General features: G+C 54.2%; 2 protein-coding genes across 3 annotated transcripts; one reads left to right on the top strand and one right to left on the bottom strand.

Annotated features, from left to right (window-relative positions):
• Nucleotides 1–2,102: 2,102 nt before the first annotated feature.
• On the top strand, nucleotides 2,103–13,296 carry ACRBP (acrosin binding protein). 2 transcript variants are annotated; one of them, XM_030267157.4, is made up of 10 exons: nucleotides 2,103–2,236; nucleotides 3,046–3,258; nucleotides 5,866–5,960; nucleotides 6,076–6,178; nucleotides 6,397–6,673; nucleotides 11,744–11,876; nucleotides 12,057–12,236; nucleotides 12,343–12,510; nucleotides 12,586–12,672; nucleotides 13,149–13,296. In XM_030267157.4, the coding sequence occupies exons 1-10, from the start codon at nucleotides 2,188–2,190 to the stop codon at nucleotides 13,275–13,277; spliced, it is 1,434 nt and encodes a 477-aa protein (XP_030123017.4). In that variant the 5' UTR covers nucleotides 2,103–2,187; the 3' UTR covers nucleotides 13,278–13,296. The 2 variants fall into 2 exon arrangements, with proteins under 2 accessions (XP_030123017.4, XP_072782078.1); XM_072925977.1 differs by having other exon boundaries at nucleotides 12,586–13,296.
• A 1,626-nt stretch (nucleotides 13,297–14,922) lies between these two features.
• On the bottom strand, nucleotides 14,923–17,533 carry LOC121470184 (protein Wnt-4-like). Its single transcript, XM_072927074.1, has 6 exons — nucleotides 17,469–17,533; nucleotides 17,012–17,132; nucleotides 16,902–16,935; nucleotides 16,289–16,447; nucleotides 15,570–15,577; nucleotides 14,923–15,315 (listed from the first exon to the last, which is right to left on the bottom strand). The coding sequence occupies exons 1-6, from the start codon at nucleotides 17,531–17,533 to the stop codon at nucleotides 14,923–14,925; spliced, it is 780 nt and encodes a 259-aa protein (XP_072783175.1).
• Nucleotides 17,534–17,587: the final 54 nt, after the last annotated feature.

Below are 17,587 nucleotides of genomic sequence, written 5' to 3'. Positions count from 1 at the left end.
GTGCCACAGTGCGTGAGAAGTGTTGAGTATCCAACACATCCTCACACTCATAACCACCTTTCCAAATAAACAGCAGCTCCCCACAGGCATTGCTACCAGAGCACCAGCCAAGAGGCACTCCTTTGACAGGTCCCCCTTCTTTTGCATTCATTCTTGTTTCCTGTTGTCAGGAAAATAAATCTCTTGCTGGCACATGAAGACACTGGCAGTGTAACCAGCACCGGCCAGATATCAATAACGCTGTGTGCCATTGCCCAGAGAAGTTTTGGGTGCCCCATCCTTGTCAGTGTTCAGGGCCAGGTAGGATGGGGCCCTGAGCAGCCTGGTCTAGCAGGAGGTGTCCATGCCTGTGGCAGGGGGGTTGAAATGAGATGAACTTTAAGGTCCCTTCCAACCCACACCATTCTATGATTCTGTGATTCTGTGGCATGCCACATCAGTGTGCTTTCCTTAGTCCCACATTTCCATCAGCCAGTCAGGTCAGCACTGAACTTCTCTGGGAAGCTGCTCAATCAGGGTGACAGCTCAGCCTTGGCTCTCTCCTTGCAGAGAAGTGGAGGTGATTAACAGAGCTAGGGAGCTGAAGGCCCTGCAATTGTCTAAAATCAGCAAACAAGCGATATGTCTCAAGCTAAGTAATGGAAGACTAGGAGCTGCCAAAAATATGCAAGCTCCAGCAGTGTTGCCTGTTCTAATATGGGTAGCAAGAGCCAGCTGGAAAAACTCCCCTGATCATTGTTTTTCTAAAGAGCTGTAAAAACATTCCAAATTCAGAGTGCTGTTTTCAAATGGTCAGGCACGCACCTTGCACCTTTTTAACAGACTGCGTGGCTGGAGCGATTTGAGCTTTCACCTTGATGGCCCGAATGGCCACAGGGCACTGCAGATGTGCCAGCCTTGATAGCCCGAATGGCCACAGGGCACTGCAGATGTGCCAGCCTTGATAGCCCGAATGGCCACAGGGCACTGCAGGAGATGTGCCAGCCTGGATAGCCCGAATGGCCAAGGGCACTGCAGGCGATGTGCCAGCCTTGATAGCCCGAATAGCCACAGGGCACTGCAGGCGATGTGCAGCCTCGCAGCCGGAGCATCCGCAGCGCGCTCTGCGCTGTTCCACACAGCAGAGCCGCTGGAAGCTCCCAGGACCTGCGGCACAAGCGGCTCCTGCAGCAGAATCCCGCAGAGCCGCTGGAAACTTCGCCCGCTTTGCCCGCAGCTCCTCCTTGGCTCGGGCGGTGCCGCTGGGTAGAGCCAGGGGTGGCAGCTGTGGCAGCTGTGGCAGCGGTGCCAGCCTGACTCCTGCTTGCGTCTGCATTCCCGGAGCTGCTGTGCCAAGCGCTTTGCTGCCAGCTGCCCGCCCGTGCCGGCTGTCCCGTCCCTGTGGCATCAGAGGTGCCCGGCTGCGGGAGGCACCGCGCTGGCTGCGATCCGCGGGGTGCACCGAGGGTTGCTGCGTCCGTGCCCTGCACTTCGGGGGTCTCGGCATGAAGAAAAGGGCACGGCTGTGGGTCTCCATCAAAGTCAGTCCTTAGGGCTCTGGGCACTCCCGCGCTGGTGGTCCCCCAACCCTTTTTGCCGGCAACGGTGTTCCTGCTTTTTCCTGGGAAGGCTTTACTGTGCACAGAGAGGCGCTCAGGGCCCCTGTGCAGAGGAAGACCAGCCGGTGCTCCCTTGACCCCCCGGGAGTTCAGAAAGTGCTGTGCCCGCCACACAGACAGAGATGAAGCCAGCTTCCAGCAACGCCCTGAAGCAAGCTGGTGCTGGGACGCTCCTGGGAAAGCGTGGGGCGCTTCTCCAACCCCTGCAGATGGAACAGATGTTGCCTCCTTTCCCCCGCAGAAAACATTTTGGGGTTTAAGGTACCCCATAGGTGCCACTTTTGGGGTACCCTCAGCTTCAGGTTAGCCTGGCCAGGCTGTTGCGGGTCGTTCCCAGCCACCACCGTGTCCCCAAACAGAGGGAGAAGCTCCCAGCTTGGCTCCCGCTCCTCCTTGTCGCCCTGAGCCCGGCGCGTCCCCTCCCTGCGAGTGCCGCGTCCCGGAGCCGCGGCCGCTGCCCGGTTCTGGCCGCGGGGCCGCGGCCCGGGAATGGTTCCACGGTTGCCAAGGGCGGAACCAGAGCGCTCGGAGCTCCTGCATCCGCCCGCTCGGCGTGCGAGTGACTCCCGCCTGGCCGCCCAGCAGCTCCATGATGCTGAAGAGTGTGGCAGCCACCAAGTGGCTCCTCTGGCTGCTGAGTAAGTGACTGTCCTTGCCGGGCCACCTCAGAGCATGGGCCTGGAGCCTTTCTGCTGCTGCTGCCCCACCCCTGTCGCTCACAAGACCGCCCCACTTGGCCCATAGGCCATGTCACCCCCGGCTCTGCTCGTCCCGGGGCAGCTGGAGGCTCTTACAGGGGACCTACAGGGGATGGAGGCAGCAGGCGAGGGGCCTGCTGGAGGAAAAGAGGGGAGACAGGAGATGGAGGGATGTCCCCCTGGACAGGGCTGTGCCCATAGCATGGTGCAGGGGGCAGGGGAGCCACCACCATTGTGGGTGCCTCTGCAGGCTGGGGCTTTTGAGAGGAAAAATTGAAAAAAAAAAAAAACAACAACAACAAAAAACCCCCACACACACAAACAAAAAGGAAACAACACAACAAAAATCAAAACACTTCCCCCCCCCCCCCCCGTCCAAACCAAGTTCACAATAAAATCTGAGTTTCAGAGTTTTTTGGGGTTTTTTCCCTTCCTTTTCATTCCTTTTCCCCACTTTTCCCTGGGGTTCCCGGTTACCCCAGCGCCCTGCAGGCAGGGATGATGGAGGGAGACTCCCAGCCAGCATCTGAAGTGTTTGTCCCAGCACTCTGTGCCAGCACACAGGAGCAGCCCAACCTGTCAGCTGCTCCTTCATCTCCACCCGCTCGTCCCTGTCACGGACATCCCATCCCATCCCATCCCATCCCATCCCATCCCATCCCATCCCATCCCATCCCATCCCATCCCATCCCATCCCATCCCATCCCATCCCATCCCATCCCATCCCATCCCACGCGTTTGTCCCGCAGGCGTGCTGACCTTGCCGAGGGCCGCGGTTGCGGCGGCGGTGCCTCCCGTGCCGGGCAGCCCGCTGTCGGACGGGGAGTACGAGCAGTTCTTCGCCAGGCTGCACCCGCCCTGGCAGGCCAACATGTTCTGCCTGCTGCGCCAGGCCTACGGCTGCCTCAGCCCCAGCATCCTGCGCCTGGACCAGGCGGAGAACCACGGGGAAGTCCCCGAAGGTAAGGGCATCGCCCTCCCCCAGGCTCAGTGGAGACGCAGACCTAGCTGGAGCAGCGTGGCTGTTTCTCTGCCCCCAAATCCCATGAGACTGAGGGAATGGGATGGGTTGGTTTGGGCTCTATGGCCCAAAGAGTAGCTTGGAGCAGGCACTGGCAGAACTAGAGCACAGCAGCTTCTGTGGCCTCTCTGAGCATCCCTTTCAGTGCTGCACCACTTTCCTGGAGAAAAAAAAAAAAACCTTTTCCCAAAGGCCAGCCCTAACCTCCTAAGTAGGAATTCTCATGGTTTTTCCCCCACCCACCATGTGTTGTCTGGCACCACCAAAAAGGGTTTGTCCTCTTGTCTTTCCTTCAAGCCCTTGTGGGCTACTGTGATTCCTCCTCTTCACCCAGCTGAGCAAGCACAGCTGTCCCAGCCTCTCTTTACAGGTCACGTAAAGCCAAAAAAGCCACAGCCACTTCGGTGGCCCTTCCTTTCTCCCCATCTCTGTTGGTGGGGTGGCAGGAGGAAAAAGTAGCCACAGTTTTCTCAAGCTCAGTGTAGCTCCTCATCTCTTACCAGCTCCTTCCAACTTCATCTGAGGGTTAATGCAGCATCTTGGCTCATGGGCTCTCATAGGTCTTTAAGAAAACTTGAGATGATAAGCTGCCTTTTTAAGTGTTTAACATTTCAGGAGCCAAGAAACATCCCAGTTCAGAAAGCACCATAGCAACAGCACCCTTCAGATCTCTGCAGTCATATTTTCCCTGCACCCCTGCATCAGAGAATTTAAGTGGTATAATTATATCTGTGCAGCTGAAAAACTTGGGACTACTTCTGTTGTATTTTTCTTCAGAGGAAAAAAAAATAGGAGCAATTTTCTCATAAAAAAATATGTCTTTATATTTAGATATGAACGTCAATGAGCTGAATGATCAGCCAACTGTGCTTATTTGGACTGCAGCTTGAGGGCAACTATTTCTTGCTGGTTTCTGCAGCTGTGTTGGGGGAACGAGTCCCACCCCACATCACCAGACCCAGGGATGGGTCCTGTGCTCCCCACTCACTTTTGGACACCTGCAACCCACTGTGCCCTGGTGCTTTGCACACCCAGGGTCTGTCCCTGGTTCCTCTCCTCGTGGTGCCCAATTCCCCAGCACTGTTCTTTGTCATGTCCAGCCACACTCCCACTGCTGCTGCCTTCAGAGACTCAGTTGTCAAGAACAGAAGCATCTGGAAATGCCAGAAGATGGGACAGTTTTGCAGGTTGCCCTCTTTACCTTCTTTTCTCCCATCTCTCAGCCTAACACACCTATCCAGCAGAATTTTTTCTCCTTTGTGCTACCTTTTTTCCCAGTTTGGGGGCTATTTTGGCAGCCAGGCTGAGAGGTGGAACAGATGTGGCAGAGTGTGTGCTCTCTCATGTTTAGCCTCTGCTGTCCTCACAGAGCTATGGCAGTGCTGTCTACAGCCAGATATCCATGAGCATTAACTGTGCCCATTCAGGTGTGGTGCTGAGGAAGGCAGTCACCTTGTGCTTTAAACAAAGGAAAGTGCTCCCTACCATACCTTGAGCTTTAAACAAGGGATGGGATGGGGTTCTGGAGTTTTCCCTACAAGCTGGGCGTTTCTCTGGGCTGGGATCCTGGCGTATATCTGAAATTCTACTTTTGAGGGCTCAGCTGTTTGCTCAACACAAGAAGTGAGCTCAGGGTAAAGGATGGTGCATGAGCAGTATCAGGAGGGCAGTGCAATTCCACTGCTAATGCCCTCCCTCTCAGCCAGCACTTCCCCTGCTCTCACAGGGCTGGCTGTGCCAGCCAGGCCATGCACTCCTAGAGCAGAGGGAGCACAAGATAACCCAATTCTTCAGGGTTTTCTGCTCTCTTGCATGCCCTTGGCTTTCCTGCAATCACTGCAATTGCTGCAGCTCTGGAGTCAACGTGCTGGCAGTGCTGGTCAAGACTGCAATTTATGTGTGTACAGGTTTTGCCAGCAGTATCCTGGCCCTATGGACCCTCCTCCGTCCCCTGCAAGGCTGGAATCAATTACATCAAATTACATTGCCCTGAAGAATTTGTCTCCTCTGGAGCCATCTGCCTGGAGAAGCTGTCGCAGCCCCATCCCTGACCCAACAAGACCAGGATGGATGGGTCTTTGAACAACCTGGTCCTGTGGAAGGGGTCCCTGTCCATGGCAGGGGACTTGGAACTTGATGATCAATAAGGACCTGTCCAAACCAAACCATTCTCTGATTCTCTGTTTCTCCCAGGCCTGGTCTGGTCATCTTTTTAACCTATTATATCACTACTTGCCTTTTTCTCTCTTTTTAAACCCAGCAATGACTAATAACAGAAGCATCAGATCCTGGAAACAGGAAGTTTGTGTCTCTGTCATAGGGAAAATAGCTGTGTGAAAAAGGGCAGAAGGACAAAGTGAAACCCTCAGGGGGCTGGAGGGAAAAGGGATGTGGTGCTTGGAACTGGGAGCTCTAACAGCCCACGGCTGTGATCTCCACCTTGGGGCACACAGCTTGGACTTTCCCTGCATCCATGAGCTGCCAGCCCAGAGAGTTCCCATCTCTTGGTGCACCCAGGCCTGCCTCGATCCCACATCTCTGTCTCTAGGGCCAGTCTGCTCTGAATTTCCAGAGGTGGTGCAGTTCCAGACCTTCTGCCACTTTGCCCAGTACCGCTGCCTCAAACAGCAGTTCTTCATCAAGGTGAGGAGTGGGCTGTGGGACAGGTGGGGGGAGCATCTCCTGGGAAGTGGAAGGGTGAGGAGGAAGGGAAGCTCACACGGTGAGAGTCCTGTTTCTCCCTCTCCCCTCCACGCAGCGAGTCCCATGTTTGAGTGGGTCTCTAACAAGCCCTTTCCCGATGGAGCCATCCAGCACCGTGAACTCCGTGGCAGAGGGCAGAGGCTCCCCTGTCACACAAGGTAGGGCTGCACCGAGCTGTGCTGGGCACCCCTGCTCACCTGCTGGTCTCCTGTAGCTGCTCTGCACCCCTGCAGCTTTCTGCCTGGCCGCCAAAAGCCACCCTCAGCCGCTCCATCCCTCTGTCTCGCCACTCAGAAGCAGGCTGTTCTGTCACCTGCTGATGCCCTGCTGCAGGACAGTGTGGCAGACCTTCTCAAGTTCTCTCCTGCACTGTTAGCTCAGAAACCGTGGCCGACGAAGCACCCCCCAGCCACGCCAAAGGTGCCCCCAGCCTGGCAGAAGAACAGGACTATGCACCCACCAAATCTCTCGGCTGCCACCTCACCTTCCAGGACGGAATCCCCAGAGGACCAAAACCTGAGGAAAAGCATCTGGCAGCTGATCCATTCAGCCCTCTCCTTGGATGCATCCTTGGACAACAAGGCCCCCTCTTGGAACTTCACCAACTCGGGCCCGGGACACACATCGGAGCAGGAAACTCCCCCCCGAGGCAGGTGAGGGGATGTCTGCTCTTTGTGGGTACCACACACCACCCCTGCAGGGCTGTCCTGCACACCAGACAGCAGCCCCAGGGCATCCTTGTCCCTGCTCGGAGCAGCTGGTGAGTCTGGGCAAGTGTTCTGGAGCAAGCTGTCCCATCCAGAGCAGGAATGTACCTGGGGAGCCGCCAGCTACAAAGTGAGCAGGGAAAGGGTGAAAATGGCACTGTCCTTGCATCCTGAGCAAAGTGAGTTTAGTCTGGGCCTGAGCTGCAGGCAGGGCTTTGTGCCATGCCTGTGTTTCCCCACACTGTGGCCATCTGCCCTATGCAATCACCTCTGCACTCATCCTCCTCCAAACATGTGTCCCAGGAGTCTGGGTGATGTGCAGAAACAGTGTCCTTGCAAACACAGGTCCTTGGGATGTGTGTCACTGTGCTCCTTGCCTCTGAGTGTGCAAGGCAAAGCAGATGTTTCTTAAAGCAGCCTGGCCTGAGGAACCCTCCAGGAGTGCTCTGTCCTCACCCAAGGGGAGCTACAGCAGCCCTGGGCTAGGAAAGAGCCAGGAGCACAAAGCCGTGCAGGGCCACCACTTCTCCTTGAGCACGTGCACCTCTCTGCACTCTGGATGTGTGCACAGCTCTTCCTGGGGTGTTTCTGGTTCCCCATTCTGGTTTTGGAGGCTGCATCACATCAGTTCAGCACGGGGCCCTGCACCAGGCCAGCTTGCTGCAGCCCTTTCACACACCCCCCTCAGCTCCTCTGGATGCGTTAGGAGCTCATGGAGCACGTTCAGCTCTTCTCAGCCAGTCTGCCAGGATCTGTTTGCCTCTGTCCTCAGGTACCTGTGGCTGGTAACAGAGAAAAGACCTGCAAAATTAAATTATGCTTTCACTCAAATTCACTTTTTGATCCTTTGGTACCTTGTGGCTGAGGACCATTTACTTTGAATGACATGCAAATACTATTTTGCTTACCAAGAGAAAAAAAAAAGGTCTCTAGATGTGATTTTCATGAAGAAGTAATTTTGGTTTCGCACTCTTGCTGGCCAGTGATGTTCCTGTAAGTGCACAGATTTCCTGCCTCATTGCACATCTGTGGTTTCTCTGAACACGCTGCACACCGCTGCCACAGTGCAGCCAGAGATTCCACTTCTGCATGTAAAGATGAATTGCATCATGTTGTTAAAGCCATAACTGTCTTCTTGCAAGCCTCTAACATATGTCATCCTCCTTCCTAATATCGTAGGAGGTTTTCACATCCTGGAAAAAGTTTTCCTGGTGTATGTGCTCTCAGGCAAAATGATGTTTCATTGAGGATTTCGTTCTCCCTGCCTCTGAAACTGAGCCTTGCTGTGATTGAGTTCTGTTGGGATTACTGGGGGACTGCTGTGATGGCAGATGACACTCGCTGTTCTGCTGCAGAGTTTCTCAAAGACACTAATGCTGACTGTGTGTCTGCAACTGGCAGCCGAGCCCCATCAATCATGCTAAGCAAAGCTTAAACCCCCACTGACGGATAAAAAGGCGAGATAGACCGCGCCTGTCGGCTTTGCAGCTCGCCACATCCCGCCTCCTCTCAGAGGGATTCAAAGCATGACCTAAAAAAGGGGCAAAATGCCTGGAGGCACTTCCATTCCAGCAAGAGGAGCAGTGCTGGGTGGGACTGGTCGTTGTGCACAGGTGCCATTACGCATCTGGTTTAACATAAGGTGGGCAGGGCTGTGATGGGCACAGATCCCAGAGCTGTGTGCCTTCCCTAGGGCCTTATGCCCAGCAGGACATCCATCCTTCTTATGCGTCCCCTGTGGCTTGTGGCAGCTGCTCTGGCAGCTATTCCAGTTTTCATAGTGCCTGGTGAAGCCAGCTGTGATCTTTAGAGGGAGACAGGGCAAGGGTAGTGACACAAGAAGAATCTGCAGCACTTTCCTGTGGTCTTTCTGGTAGCAGTGAATCATTGGGCAGGAGGGGGAAATGAAAATTATTGTGCCTATTTGCTATTTTTAGTCCTTATTGTGCTTTCTGCCTTATTTCCTAGAACTTCCTCTCCTCAGAGTTACCTCTAAACCATGATTCAGTCTTGAAATAAGCTAAGCAGAGCTCCGTAGCCTTACCTTACAAAACCAGTGCAAATCTCATTTTCTGCAGCAACTTTCAGTGTCCCTTTGAAACACCCCCATGTTCCAGCTCTGGGTGCACCCAGCTCTGGGGGATCGGATTCAGCATTTGGGTACATGGAAGGACATCAGCCTCCCTTCCCTGCTTTTCTGTTTGCAGGAAGAATTGCATTTGCCCTTTTTCCCAGAGCTTCCCAGTGTTGTGTCATTTGTCAGCTACAACCCCTGCACCCCTTTCAGCATCACAGCTGTCCCAGATCCAGATCTTACTCTCTTGGTATTCAGATGTGGATGCTCACCTGTGGTTCATGTGAGCCCAGCTTCCCCAGCCAGACTGCTCTGAGCCCTCTCAGAATCCCAGAACTGCAGGGGTTGGAGATCATTCTATCCAATTCCTTGCCAAGGAAGGGTCACCTGGAGCAGGTGACACAGGAACATGTCCAGGTGGGATTTGATTGTCTGGAGAGGGAGACTCCATGACCTCCCTGGACAGTCTGTTCCAGTGCTCTGCCATCCTCAACGTAAATAAGTTCTTCCTGCTGTTGAGGTGGAACTTTTTGTGGTTTAGTTTATGGCCACTGCTCCTCATCCTGTGGCCAGGAACCACTGGAAAGAGTCTGGCACCATCCTCTTGGCATCCATCCTTGAGATACTTATGTGCAGTGAGAGGTACACTCACTCCTGGTGACCCTCCCTCCTCCTCCTCCTCCTGCTTTACCACTCCAAACAGTCCTTGTGGTGCTTATCTACTTCAGCCCCAGAGGCTTTCATTTTAAGGCCAGACCCTTCATTAAAAATACCATCCCCAGGGAAAAAAACTCTTTTTGAATTATCATCACCCATAACCAGCCCTGGCATGCAGTCAAAGATCTTTTTTCCTCTTTCTGAAGCTGCTAAGAGAGGCTTTTTTATAACTGGTTTTAGTTTCCTGCAGCAACCCCCCTAAATCAGAATTTACCAGGTGCTGGAAAGCTGCTGTTCGCTCCTTATCTTCTTTTCTGCTCGCCTCAGGTGCTCACTGCACCTCAGCCAGGCAGTATCAGGAAGGCTCAGCAGCCGAAAGCTAATGGCCCAAATCCTTGTCGTTACGTGGCAGGAGAGGCAAATGCTGCTCACCAGCACTCTTCAGAGATACCACTGAAGCAGGCTCTGTGTGTCCTTCCACATCCTGAGATGCTGAAGTATGATAAGCTGATACCTGAAGTTTTCTCTTTTGCCTTAGATCAATTACTGATCCCGGCCCACAGACTCTTCTTAATCTTGGTTTGGTTTTTTTCCACATTCCCTTTGGATCTTTGCCTCACAGGACCTGTTAGGCTTTTTCCAGGGCAGTGGTTAGGACAATAACATGCAGAGGTACTAAGCTGGGGAGGGATTTGCATTAGGAAATCACTTTAAATAGACCCATCTCTTTCCCTGAAGTATGGTGAAACCTCTGTGCATCCACAAACAGCTCAGCAGCGTGTCAACAAGTGGAGAGAACCAGCAGCAGTGCTGTTATACTCATCCAGAGATGGTAAATCAGCCCATAAATTTGCAACTTCGAGGCCAGAAAACCTCACAGCAGAGATGGAGAGCAGAGATAGAGGAGGAAAGGATGTGACAGAGAGCACAGCAGAATTTCTTGGTAAACTTGGGCAGTGTGGCACAACTCAGTTTTCTGTGAAGCTCATCACTTTTAACATAGGAACTGCCCTGATCCTGCACCCTGGCCTTCCTGCTCAGCACAGGACATGATAACATATCTGATGAGCCCCAAAGAAAACTACAATGCTGTGTGGCTGAGCCACAGACTCCTCTCCTAACAGAAGTTTGGGATATCTTTTTGAAGTCTCCGAGCTGTGGAGGAAGCACCCATCAGCTTTTCCCATGCTAAACACCCTTGGTGTCAGGATGATGTAGTTTTCTTCTGGTTTGAATGGATCTCACCCCAAATTCCAGTCACCAAAAGTCACTACTCTTCCACCAGCTGACAAGGAGAGCTTTCCAGCTGAAGCCCTCCTTGGGCTGACTGACTGAGTGGGAACCCACTGGTGTCTTTGCTCAGCTGAGTGATGCTTTTTTAGCTTCTACCTCTAGGTGAAAGTTTTCCAGTTCTTAGGAAATCTCATCTTCATGACCTTCCTTCATGCTCTCTACCTCTTCTTAATTTTTTTTAATGCTAATCTGATTGTCTCCTAGAAGTTTCAGATATTCTCAGGAAAACGTGTCCATACATGTTAGCCCACGCATGGATTTTAAGAGCATTTTAACAAAAGCAGTTGCTGTTCTTCTTCACCCTCTGTTCAATCAAAGTTTATTTATCACTGGCTCTGTTTCCAGACAAAAGAGGCAAATATCTAATGAGCATGTTTACCTCTTCTGCATCATTGGTGATGATTGAAACCAACCATCCCTGTCTGCTAACAGTTGTGTACCATGTTTACAGATTCCATTGTTCCTAAGAGATGACAGATATTCTCATTGCTCTGATCCCATTGTCCTTACATTTTCTACTTTTACCTACCCATGTCAGCCTGGATGAACAGTAAATTCATGGTTAACTAGTTTTTTTCCCATTTCTGTCAAATACTTGGGAGGGAGACTTAATATGTGACATCCACCAGACCCAAATGGGGCTGCCTGACGTTCAACACTCAGTAGACATCTAACAAACATCTCCTCACTGTGCACTCAGATGGATGAAATTAGGCAGCAGCTGCTGCAGGGGCCCTGGGCTGTATTCCTCATCCAGACTCTCACATGCCCCCAAATGCACAGCAACCCTCCTGTAGCCTCTGTGTCACACAGGCATGTGCAGACCCTGCAGAGAACCCCGTTCCTCTGTGCAGTTTAGCCAAGAGTCCAAGGTTTCTTTGGGAAGGGATTTTTACTTTGTTTTGGGATTGTTTTCAGTTTCTATCTAATGATGCATCTCTTCAGTTTGTGGCAAAGAATGAGATGACTCCCTCCTTCCCTTTCTCTGTCAGCCTTCTAGCCCTGCAGAACGATGAGGCAGTGCTGGTCCTGTGCTATGCAGTGCTGGAGGGAAATTGCCTCTCATCAATGCTCACCATGGCCTGGAAGGAGATGGAAAAAAGAGTCTTTGGGTTCGGAGACTCGGTAAGGACACCAGTGTCCACCTCTGGCCCCCACTGTGTGCAGGCCATCTCCTGAGAGAAGCTGACCTCGCTGACCAGGGAGGCAGGCTCCAAGCCAGGAATATGCAAACTCTTCAACCTCCTCTTTGGGGAGGTTCTCAGTCTCCTTTTCCCCCCTGACTCCCTGCTGGATCCACCCCAGGTGTGTGACAGCCTTGGGCGGCTCCACATGGACCTGTGTCCCGACTGCGCTTTCTGCTCGCTGAAGAGGGAGCAGTGCCACAACATCAAGACCCTGAACCGCGTTCCCTGCGACTCGGGCAGCTTCTCCACCTACATCAACCCCCAGATCTCAGCCCAGCACAGGCATGCAGAGGGCAAGGTACCAAGCAAGCTCTGTGTCCTGCTGCTCTCTCAGGAGGAGCCTGGACTGGGAGCTGGGGAAGGGGAGGAAGAAGCATGGTTCACTTTATCCCACCCCTTTGCAGTCCAGGTCCTCACAGACCCCGGTGGACTACAACATGGACTTTTTGAAAGGGGTGAGGATGGAGTACTGGTGCAGCCGGATGGCCATCTACGGCTGTCAGGACCCTGCTGTGAGCCTCTGGCTGAAGGCAGAGTATGGCACCTTCCCAGACATGGAGGGCTCGGGAAAGGTGGGTGACCATCAGTGGATGTTCCCATCCCTCCTTCTCCTCTTCTTTCTCTGACCTTCATTCCCCTGTCACCAGATCTGTGACTCGAGCGGAGTTCAGCATCCCCACTACTGCATGTTCAAGAGCTACCAGTGCCTCCTGAAGAGCATCTACAACGAGAAGGTGAGAAGCAGCTACGCTGCATTTGCACAGCCTGCTCTTCCATGGCTGGCCCCTCCACAGCCAGCCCCATGCCCCTGCTGGATTCACTGGCCCACTGCTTTTCCTTCTAGGAGGACAGAATTGGGTGTGTTTGGGGGAGGTGGGGAGACAAACAGTGGCCCCGGCACAACTGGGGCATCATTGCTGGGTGGGATTTGCACAGACCATTGAGGGATGATATCCCTGTATATCCCTGAAGGGCAGGATCTCCCCCATCCGCTAAGCAGCAACAAAACCCCAAATCACCAGAGCAGGACAGAGGACTGGCCTGTAGCCTAGCAAACACACAGTTCAGCTGTCAATTCAGCTGCTCCTCCCCTTTTCCCCCTGGTGCCCCCGTCATCCCAGCCTCCAGGTGCCATCCACCATGGAGGTCTCTTTCCTTGGGGAAGGATGGGCGGTGGTACCACCCCGAGGAACCCAGGCTCTCCTTGCAGGTGTTTCGTGTGGAATGCCAGCAGAACAAGAGCTACCGGGTGCTGAGTGTGAGGGAGGGAGACAAGGAGGTGCAGCTGTGGCAAGAGAGGTTCCAGGACCTCGCCAGGAAGCAATCAAAAAATGATTAAAGTTTGTAAAGACCTTCAAGATAGTCAAGGCCTTTGACCAAATACCACCACGGCCTCTAAACCATATCACAAAGCGCCACAACCACTTCTGTTTTGAACACTTCCAGGGGTGATGATTCCACCACTTCCCTGGGGAGCCTGTTCCAACGCCTGACCACCCTTTCAGTGAAGAAAATCTTTTCCTAATATCCACCTGAACCTCCCCTGGCATGGATTGGAGCCATTTCTTCTTGTCCTGTCACTGGTTGCCTGGGAGAAGAAACCAACCCCCACCTGACTGCAGCCTCCTTTCAGGGAGTTGTAGAGAGTGATCAGGGCTCCCCTGAGCCTCCTTTTCTCCAGGCTAAACAACCCCAGCTCCTTTTGTCACTCCAGACCCTTCACAGGCTTTGTTGTCCTTCTCTGGACACACTCCAGCACCTCAGTGTCTTTCTTGCAGTGAAGAGCAAGAACTGGACCCAACACTTGAGGTGTGGCCTCACCTATGCATAACACAAGAGGACAATCCCTGCCCTGGTCCTGCTGGCCACACTATTGCTGATCCAGGCAGGTGCCATTGGCCTTCTCAGCCACCTGAGCACTGCTGGCTCATGTTCAGCTGCTGTCACCAGCACCCCCAGGTCCTTTTCCTCTGTGCAGCTCCCCAGCCACTCTGCCCCCAGCCTGTGGTGCTGCCTGGGGTTGGTGTGACTCAAGAGCAGGACCTGGCACTTGGTTTTATTGAACCTCACACAAGTGGCCTGAGCCCATCAATCCAGCCTGTCCAGATCCCTCTGCAGAGCCCTCCTGCCCTCCAGCACACCGACACTCCCACCCTGATGTCATCCGGGAACTTACCCTCAATTCCCTCATCCGGATCATGGGTAAAGGTTTTACACAGGACTGGTCCCAGTAAGAGCCCTGGGGAGCCCCACTGGTGACCAGCTGGGTGTGGCTCTGTCCACCGCCACTCTCTGGGCCCGGCCTCACAGCCAGTTCTTAACCCAGCAAGGAATGCACCTGCTCAGGCCGTGGGCTGCCAGCGTCTCCAGGAGAATGCTGTGGGAAACGGTGCCAAAGGCTTTACTGAAGTCCAGGTAGAAGATAACATGCACAGCCTTTCTCTCATCCCTAGGCAGGTCACCTGGTCATAAAAGAGACCAGGCTGGTCAAGCAGGACCGGCCTTTTATGAACCCATCCTGGCTAGGGCCGTTCCTCTGGTAGTGCTGTGTGATTGATTGTACTTAGGATAACTTGTTCCATAACATTCCCTGGCATTGAGATCAGACTGAATGAGGGGAGCCTCACTGTGGCAGCTGCTGGAACTCCTCTTGGAAACATTTCTCCAGCCAAAGGAGCAGCTGAGCACTGGAAAAGGCATTTCTTGCATGTCCAGAGAGTGGGAAGGGACCAGAGACAGGGACCCTCCAGGTCCCAAACGCAGCACATGAGCAAGAACCTTTGGTGTGCACTTTGCTTCCTGCTGCGGCTGGGTTTTTTTTTTTCTCAAGTTTAATGCTTTATTTGGCCTGTGTCCTCCAACCCTCCACCCAGAAAAATAATTCAAACCACAACAGCCACCGTGGCTGGTGGGAGGGTGCTGTGTGGGGTGCGCACAGGAGCTGATGGCACCCCTGGGCACCTGCCCTGCGGCTCTGCCGTCCCTCAGCGGCACCCGTGCAGCGGAACTTGCAGCTGCAGCGCTCTGCCGGCTCGGCCCGGGCCATGCTGAATGCCCTGCCCGGCACAGCAGCTCCATGGCAGCAGTGTCTGCTTGCACTGGCGGCCTGAGGTTCGGAAGATGCCGTGCCGAGGGTCCCGGTCGCAGAAGTCCGGGCTGGCCCGCAGGTAGACCAGGCCGTGAGCTGAGTCGTGCTTGGAGCGAGAGCGAGAGCTCCTGGGCAGCCACTTCGGGTAAACCTCTGCAGTCCCCTCAGACTTCTCCTTGAGGACAGTGCCCATGTGGCAGAAGGGAGCCATGACCTTCCAGGTGTGCGCCTCACAGGAGCCCCACACACCGTGGCACTTGCACTCCTCCTCCATGTGGGCCAGGAGAGCCTGCAGAGCAGAAGGCAGCTGCCAGCCTGACCAGGGACACCCTTCCCAGCACCTCCCATGTGCTGCTGTTCTCCCAAAAATCCGCCCATGGGGCTAGAGATCGGGGACAGCAGAGGAGAAGGGGAAGGGGCAAAAGCATCTTTTTAAGTCAGGCCAATATGAAGAGAAGGAGATCCACTCTGTGGAAAACAAGATGGTTTGGGTCTGTGAGATAAACCCCTGAGGCAGAGAGAGGGATGAGGAGCTGTTCTGACCTGCGGGGCTGTGGGGAGAGGAACAGACCTGGCCAGAGGCGGAGGATGTTCAAGGAACCAGATCCGACTGCAGCCCCTGCAGATGTCTGGCTTTATTGAAGAGAGGCTGGAGGGGCATGGAAGCCCTTCAGAACAGAACAGAGTAAATTATTTCTTGAATCATAGCTGGAAAAGGAGACTGCACAGAAGTGAGTAGGGGAGGCTGGAATTCCCCTCCACACAGGCAGGAGCCGGCTCAGGGTAATCGATGCAGTGCTGGGCTAGGAAAGGCAGCAGGATGCAGACTCCTCTGGGAGCACCTGGCTGCCCTGAAGTGCCTTTTGGGGTGTGGGGGCTGGACTGAGCTCTGCCAAGCCAGGGAGAAGCCCCTGCAGCCAGGCTGGCTCCCAGCCCTTCCTCCTGCCCTTCCCTTCCTCCCAGGCTCACTGTTGTGCAGATTCATGGGCTCTCAGCTGGAGGAGACACTGTGGCTCCTCTCGGGGCTGTCCACGAAGGCCTGAGAGGTCTGAGAGAATGGTGATCCCGTAGGACATGTTACCAGAGCAGCCTGACCGCTGGAAACTTGCAGAGGGAAAGCAGCCTTGTGACAAGGACAGAGAAGCCCTCAGAGGATCTCCCAAAGACCCGTGGAGAATGAAACAGCATCTCCTTTTCTGGTCCGTCTCCCCCATGGACCTTCCCCTCAGCCACCTGCTCCCTGCCACCGCTTCTTCCTTCACCTTGAGGGGTGGCTGCCCAGCCCTTGCGGTGGTGGCCGCACTTGTGCAGCCCACCCTGGCTGCAGGCAGGGCTCGCAGCAAGAGTGGAACCAGCACCGGAGATGGCGTGGGTGACAGCAGACTCTGTGTGCCTGCAGCGGGACAAGAAATGGCACTGGTCTGCGGAGGGCAAAGGCACTTATGCGGCACAGTGTGGGAAAAGCGGCTGTCACTGCATGCAGAAAGGATGCCTTCAGATGGAGACTGCTCAGGAGAAATACATGTCAGGATGTCCAGCCAGTGCAGCTGCTCCCCAAGCTGGGAGTCAGTAAGTGCCATGGCTCTGTGGCAGGGGGGCGGCAGGGTCAGGGAGAAATGTAACAGTCTGCAGAGCTGGTACCCAGGATGGTACCCAAATCTGGCCACATGGGAAGAAGTTTCTCCAGAATGCTAATGTGTGTGAGAGCATTTGGTTCAGTTTGCTCTGAAGTTCTGTCAGTGTGTGGAAGAAGGCGCTGGCCTCTCTGGGGACAGGACCAGTGCAGCCCTTGCACACAAGCCCAGGAAAGGCTCATGTGTCAAGGGGACAGTGGGCATAATGGAGGGACACCATGCCAAGCCTGCCCTTGCTGACCTTGGATGGTGGCCTTGGCGAAGACCTGCAGCCCCTGCAGGGTGGAGCAGTTCCAGTGGCAAGAGTGAAACTGGCGCTGGCACTCCAGGACAACCAGCTCTGTCCCTCGCCTCCATGTCTTCCACCTGCTGCCAGCAAATAGGGATCTGCTCTTCCTCCAGCCCCATCAGGCCATCACAGCCCCTGGGGTCCCACAGGACTGCCTGCAGGGAAGCCTGCTTGGCCAGGGACCTGTGGGGCAGGGGAGAGGTTCAGTTGCAGATGGGCTGGAGCTAGGGCCTTACCTCTGCAGGACTAACCCTCTCTAGCCATATCTTGCAGCAGAAATGGGGCAGGGAAGGGGGCTGTGGGCATGTTGTCTGTGAATTGGACATTCTTGCTACCCATTCTAGTCTGTACCCCTTCAGCCTTACTATCCCTCTCCCTCCATGCTCTCAGAGATGTCCCTTCTGCTTTTTGGTTGCCCAGATTCCTTCTTCTACCCTGTTCTCACCCTATTTTCTTTAGAGATAGCACCTCCCTAGGTGGCTTTCCAACCCAGACAATACAAGCACAAAGCATACTTACAGCCAGGTCATGGCAGCGACATGCTGCACGTGGATCAGCATTAGGTACAGCCACACCAGCTCCATCCTGTCCGTGCCAAAACTTCACCACCTTCAACTCCAGCAATGCTGCTGCCTGAA

This window comes from Taeniopygia guttata, chromosome 1, assembly GCF_048771995.1.
Source record: "Taeniopygia guttata chromosome 1, bTaeGut7.mat, whole genome shotgun sequence".
In the NCBI taxonomy this organism is placed as follows: Eukaryota; Metazoa; Chordata; class Aves; order Passeriformes; family Estrildidae; genus Taeniopygia; species Taeniopygia guttata.
This window is presented reverse-complemented; position numbering and strand designations above follow the sequence as displayed.

Excerpts from the sequence above, each read along its gene's own strand:
- LOC121470184 (XM_072927074.1), bottom strand. The coding sequence starts at position 17,533 with ATGGAGCTGGTGTGGCTGTACCTAATGCTGATCCACGTGCAGCATGTC. Across the intron at positions 17,133-17,468 it reads GTCGCTGCCATGACCTGGCT|GTCCCTGGCCAAGCAGGCTT; the intron begins GTAAGTATGCTT and ends CCTGCCCCACAG. Across the intron at positions 16,936-17,011 it reads AGCAGGTGGAAGACATGGAG|GGGCTGCAGGTCTTCGCCAA; the intron begins GCGAGGGACAGA and ends TCCACCCTGCAG.
- ACRBP (XM_072925977.1), top strand. The coding sequence starts at position 2,188 with ATGATGCTGAAGAGTGTGGCAGCCACCAAGTGGCTCCTCTGGCTGCTG. Across the intron at positions 3,259-5,865 it reads CCACGGGGAAGTCCCCGAAG|GGCCAGTCTGCTCTGAATTT; the intron begins GTAAGGGCATCG and ends CTCTGTCTCTAG. Across the intron at positions 11,877-12,056 it reads TCTTTGGGTTCGGAGACTCG|GTGTGTGACAGCCTTGGGCG; the intron begins GTAAGGACACCA and ends GATCCACCCCAG.